At 43.8% G+C, this 6,193-nt stretch overlaps 1 protein-coding gene across 1 annotated transcript; it reads right to left on the bottom strand.

Annotated features, from left to right (window-relative positions):
• Positions 1–1,054: 1,054 nt before the first annotated feature.
• Positions 1,055–2,216, bottom strand: LOC123165335 (BTB/POZ and MATH domain-containing protein 1-like). Its single transcript, XM_044582965.1, has 2 exons — positions 1,900–2,216; positions 1,055–1,835 (listed from the first exon to the last, which is right to left on the bottom strand). The coding sequence occupies exons 1-2, from the start codon at positions 2,214–2,216 to the stop codon at positions 1,103–1,105; spliced, it is 1,050 nt and encodes a 349-aa protein (XP_044438900.1). The 3' UTR covers positions 1,055–1,102.
• Positions 2,217–6,193: the final 3,977 nt, after the last annotated feature.

A 6,193-nucleotide genomic window follows, 5' to 3' on the forward strand; every position in this document is an offset into this window, starting at 1 on the left:
CGGCGGCAGCGGCGGCCAGAGATGGCCCGGAAGGAACTTTTTTGGCGGCAGCTAGGTTTCGCTTCTGTGTCGCGAGGGGGGGGGGGGGGGGTGACACAGGGAGCGCCGGTTTACCCCTGGGTTACACTGCTTTAGGTTGTTACACTAGAAATCTTATTCAAGGAGAACTTGTTTTCATAATCTAGGAAAGTTGTTTGGGCCCGCTAAAGGCTCATCTTGCATGCACTCAATTCAGTCCACCATGGCGTCGAAGCGTAGTTGCGGAATGTTACTATCATTTCTTGAAACACTGGCATATTTTAACAAACAAAATGAGAAAAGTGGAATAGCATACGAAGATATTGCTATGACTTTACAAAATAAGCGTTGCTCATCACAGGGACTCAATAGCTTGATGTTAGTTGCATGAGCATCCAAACTGAACTTTATCCCAAATGAAAGAAAATAACTACATACTACAATTTGTTGACTACATACAGAAAAGAATACTGTATATGTAGCTCTGCTATCATATGTTCTGAAAGCGAGCACACAATTCCAGCTTGCTTCAGCTAACGGGAATTGCATCAAAATCTTAAACCTAACGCTAACGGGAATGCCATCAAAATCTTAAACCTTGAGCAAGAACGATAAGTACTGTAGGCAATGGAAGCATAAATCACCATGTACTTTAGTTATTATCCTTTGTACTGCAAGCATAGCGAACTAATCCGACATATTCTGGTTAATACGGTTATGTATTCTAGTTGTGCGACCACATACAGTTCGAATCCCCATACAGTTTCACTCAACTTGCTGCCAGCGCTCAAAAGAATATAGACAAGATTCTCGAGACTATCAACATGCACAAAAAAAGTAGGGAATTTCACACAATTGTAGCAACATACAGCCTATAATATCATTCAAACTTGCCGTCGTAGCTCAAAAGAAATACCCAACATTACGAATATCCAACAAGAACTTGAAATAATGATAGGTAAGCTAGGCAAGGAGTATTCTTCTGCAACTACTAATTAAGCACACATGATGTAGTCGATGAAGGGCATGCCAGTGTAACAGGCTTGTAATTACCAACATTTATGTATCACCATTAATTCCATCGTTATTCAGCCATACTCGAGTTTACTCTAGTCTTCTTCTGAGGAGGAGGTTTCATGATGGTCGTTTTTTCACGTGCAATCTTGAACCACTCCCGCGCTTCGACCAAGAGGGTCGGGAAACTCTGCATCAAATGGAGGTACTCACCAGACGTCGCAACCATCTTGAAATTGTCACCATCGGCAAGGAAATCAAAGCACCGAGCTTTGAGTTTGGGGCAGACGTGGTCCTCCGCGAGCTCCAACATTGAGACCACACTGTCTATGGTGATACCGTTGCCGCATAGCTTGTCCTCACAGATCATCTTCAGCTCCTCCATCCCATACCTATCAGCGGCTACAAGCAGATGCTGGTACTGTGCCATGGTGGACGTGAAATCAGCGGCTACAAGCAGACGCCTATCAACATGGCGACTACCATCATTTTCGCCGGCATCGGGTAGCGAACCATGATACATGTAATGGAGGAAAGATCGGAAGGTGGAGGCCTCCATGTCTTGGATGGTGATCGAAGTCATCTTGCTTTCGGCCATCGGGCCATAGAGTTGCGCTCTTAAGACGGGCGATCGGGCCGCGAGCACCAAGCGATGTGCGTTGAAGCTCTCCCCGCCGACGTCAAAGGAAACATCAGTGAGGTCTTGTTTACCAAGCATGATGGCCAGATCATGACCCAGACCCGGCGGTGGAGCCGGAGGTGTCCAGGTTTTTTTCCCAGCTGATGTCAACGGAGCACAGCACCTGGAAGTAGTCGTCCACCACACAGTTGGCCATGAGATCATCCCTCTCTACCAGCAGGATGTACGCCGCTCCTTTTTCCGTGAACGTAGGGATGGGCGCGCTGTTGAATCCCACTGTCCGCACGGAAGGCGCCGGTGAGCCGGTTTTGTCGAGTAAAACCATGTGCGTGGACATCTTGGCAGCGCTCTCTATGACGGGGTACTCAGCCAACACACTGAGAACCAGAATGATGCCGCTTCCATGAGAATACGCAACGCATTTGCATCCAGCCACGACGGTCGTCGCCAACAGAGGGCCAACCTCAAGCGGCACGAATCTTACCCGTAACAGGAAGCGGTGGCTGTTTCTTGTGGGGATTGTGTGGCACGAACCTTTGGCCATGATTGAGTTCGATCGACTGGGGAACCGGCAGCTGTGGGCGATCGGTGGCGACCAAACCTGTAATATGTTGAGAATTAGGGATCTGTCCCCGTGGGGTTTTAAGGGGAGTATAGCAGGCAGCCGCCGCTCCGTACCGAAGGCGTACCAAGCGAGAGATTGCAGTGCCGCTAGGGTCGGGACTCTAGTTTTTTCGTCTTCTTTTTTCTTTTCCTTTTCTTTATAGGGACTAGTACACGTTAATATTAGGAAGGCAATTAATTGCAGTTTGATATTAGGACTTCGATTGTACCGTGTTCAAAAAAATATTATGCATGATATAAATTAAAGATTAATTATGTGATTAACATACACATTCTTTTTTTTTTGAGCCGGATAGACATTCATATTTGTTATGATATTAATTGCATGCTAAACATGTTGAGCGCTCGTCGTTGCTACAATTTTGACGATTTGATTAACATGTTTGATGACCAGAATTAAACTTTATTTTCAAGCCCATCACACCAGTTTTTTATCCTTTCCCAACGCGCCGAACATCTCAACTAACATCCATTAGATTTGATTCTAATATGTTATAAACTCTGTCATAGCAGAATTCATAAGGTACTACATTCTGAACACCAACACAACATTTTTTAATCATTTTTCTAACCCGCCGAACATTTTCTGTGACACTACGAATCGTCCCACAAAATGGACATGCCTAGTGACACCCAAAAGTGTCACCAAAAATCAGGCCGGAACGTCGCTGAGGTTGCCGAGGGCGCTGCCCCCATATGAAAACATCTGGTGACAGTTGACCGTCGCGGAAAATGATCTTAGGCAACGTTTCCTATTTCGTCAACAAGGTTTTTATCACTAAATAGAGTAGATTTTGTAGTGTTTGTTCCGAAGCAATCCCATTTGTAGCCCTGTTGTAGCGACCCGACCTCAGACGGTCAAGTCTCTGTGCTTAAGTGTCATCCCTGGATCGGTATGCTGACACACACAGTACTCGAGGATTTATAACAGAGGTAAATCACATGTATAAAGTAACGTAAATACTATTACCTCAATCCAAATAGCGGAAGTAACAACAAGGTTGTGGATTCTCATCAACACCAACGGCAAAGTTGAGTGTAGAAATCGTAACCCTAACGTATCACTTACTCGTCGTAAGATATCCTGCAACATGAGACGTTGCAGCCTCAAAGGGTCGGTACATTGAATGTACTGGCAAATTCACACCATAGAGCAATGCTGAAAAATGACTACTACTACATGCATATTTGGCTGGTGGAGGCTCTATGGTTATCATGTTTTTGCGAAAAGCCAATTTTTCCCTACTGCAAAGGAATATATTTCATTTAACTACAAAGTTGATTGATAAATATTGAGAAGGTTCCCCCAACTCAATCCCAAAATAATAGTTATAACCCCACAAATTAATTAAGTAAACTGATGAGATCAACAGGATAATTCAACAACTAGATATTCAAGATGTCCATAACCGGGGACACGGCTAACCATGATTAGTTTATACACTCTGTAGAGGTTTGCGCACTTTTCCCCACAAGACTCGAATACATCCATGGTCGGAGATTCAAGACACAGTCTTTCTGAAGCATTAACTCTCTACTCTAGATAGACAGTACCACCTACAACCCACTACATCTGCTAGTCTACCTCTTCAAGAGCTTCACGCAACTTACTCAACTATGTCAGAGCCCATATTGGCTTGTGGCTGCACACGGAAGTTTCTAGCATGAATAATCTTATGATCCCTTTGAGCCTGGGTGGCATTCCATAGGGTGATCACACGGGTCCTCCGGAATCCCCTTGGGCAAGCACTGGGTTCTCCAGGTGCCCGGGCAAACCACTGGGTGCTCCAGGGTGCCCCTACCATTCCACCCAGATGTGTATTAAAGTAGCCACCTTAAGTTAACCACTAAATAATAATCTCACATCTGTCATGGATACACTCAAACCCAATCCACGTCTACGAGCATAGCATAGCAGTATAAGCATAACGTAGTAGTAACTCCCAAGGTTTGAATGCAGGACAATAGGTTCCTACCTCATCAACTACTTCCCAAAACCCACATGTTATCAATTCCTAACCATGCAATGTTTGAGGGTTGAAACTAATGCACAAAAACTGGGTAGTAATAGGTATATGATCAAAGTGTGAACTTGCCTTGTACTGTTGATGAAGATGATTCGCACTCATAACTCCTGATAGTTCTACTCGTCACACTCCGGTCAATCTATCATAAGCATTCAATAGTAACCACACATAAGCAATCATGCAAAAGAATCGAAGAAAAGATCTCGGAAAACATCAAAACCAAACAAATAACTCTTGCATCATAAAACAATTCCTAACAGCACCAAAATTATGTGAATTTTGCCTTATCAAAAAGTTTAGGGCAAGAGCTTCGATTTGCAAAAGGAATCAACTCAAACGGAGCTACGAAACTCAAGTTACGATCAAACGAAGTTCAAATACAAATCTGTTTGAAATCAAATTTTAAAACTTTCAAAAACATGTTTAAGTTGTTTTACTGGAAAGAGGAGATCATAACGAAGAAGTGGGCGTTGGTTTCGTTGGATTTGGATAAACGAGTAAAAAGTAACGAAGGTTTGAAGATCAGGGGCTAAATGGTAAAGAAACTAATTACGGATAGGTGCCTGACTAAAACTAACAGAAAAAGAAAAGACTAAATAATGAACGTTCGCTAACTAGTTCTAAACAGAGAACGTTCTTTGAATAGCTCTAACAAAAAAACTAAACCGGGTTTTTAAAACAAAACCGAGAGAGAACCAGATCGGACCGGGGCAACGGTTTATACCAGGTCGGGCGGTCCTTCGTCGAAAACCGGCGGCAGATCTTCGGCGGCTTCCCGCGGCGGCGGGCGTCGGCGAGGAGCTGGGCGACAGCTGCGGGCGTTGGCGGCGACGGGCGAAGACGGTGTGGGGTGGCGCAGCAAGCGGCGGAGCCGGCGAGGTGGACTACGGTGGCGCGGGCGGCGTCTAGCGGCGGCGGTGAGATGCGGATCGGGAGGCGGCGCGATGCGGCTCGTGGCGGCGGCGGCGAGAAGAGAGGAGGGAGAGGGGCGGCGCGTGGCCCGGGGCCCGGCTATATATAGCCCCGGGGGGGCGGCACGGCTCGTGACGAGTCCGGCGGCGGCACGGCTTCGCCGGCGCCGTGTGGGACGAGGACTCCCGGGAGAGGCGGTTGCGGCTGGGCTGGGCCGGCTGGCTGGGCTTCGGCCCAGTTGGCCCGGTCCGATGGAGAAAGTTTTTTTAAATGTTGACAAACAACAGAATAAAGAAAAACAAAATATAATATAATATAATATGAGCATATTATATATCAAAATTTTCAAAAAAAGATTTTCTACGGCATGAACTTTTTTCTAACGTCAAATAAAATCTACAAAAATTCAAATAATTCAAACAGTGCTACAGCTCTGATAAAATCCAATAAAAATCCTTTTAAAAATACCAAAATGACTTCAAATTTATTTCTCTGCAATTTTCTATTGTAGGGAATCGTGTTACCCTAATTTCTGTATATTTTATTTTTGGAGAAAAATAATTTGAATAAAACCCAAATAACTCCAAATTGAAAATAATTTCAACGGGAGTTTTAAATGTGAAATCTTTCAAACTTCTAACTCATATTTCATTGGTTTTGAAGAAGTCGTTTAATCCTCGTGAAAATCATTGAGTTGCTTAAAGTTTCTGAATTTGAAAATAGTTTCAAATGAAATTCAAATATTTTCAACACCCCTTTTCATTTAAATAAATGGAAGAAATCATGTCATCTTCTCTCCAGTGTTTTTTGATGAAAAGAATTTGAATTCATGGAGATCAAAATGCAAAACAAAAGTTTGGGAAAGTCCTTTTATTCCCTCTCATTTAACTTTCAAAAAGTTTCGAATTTCACTCAATTTCACACAAGCAATCAAACAATCAATCAAATCTATCTATTT

The sequence above is a fragment of the Triticum aestivum genome, chromosome 7D (assembly GCF_018294505.1).
Source record: "Triticum aestivum cultivar Chinese Spring chromosome 7D, IWGSC CS RefSeq v2.1, whole genome shotgun sequence".
Taxonomy (NCBI): domain Eukaryota; kingdom Viridiplantae; phylum Streptophyta; class Magnoliopsida; order Poales; family Poaceae; genus Triticum; species Triticum aestivum.

Excerpts from the sequence above, each read along its gene's own strand:
- LOC123165335 (XM_044582965.1), bottom strand. The coding sequence starts at position 2,216 with ATGGCCAAAGGTTCGTGCCACACAATCCCCACAAGAAACAGCCACCGC. Across the intron at positions 1,836-1,899 it reads TTCACGGAAAAAGGAGCGGC|GTGCTGTGCTCCGTTGACAT; the intron begins GTACATCCTGCT and ends GACTACTTCCAG.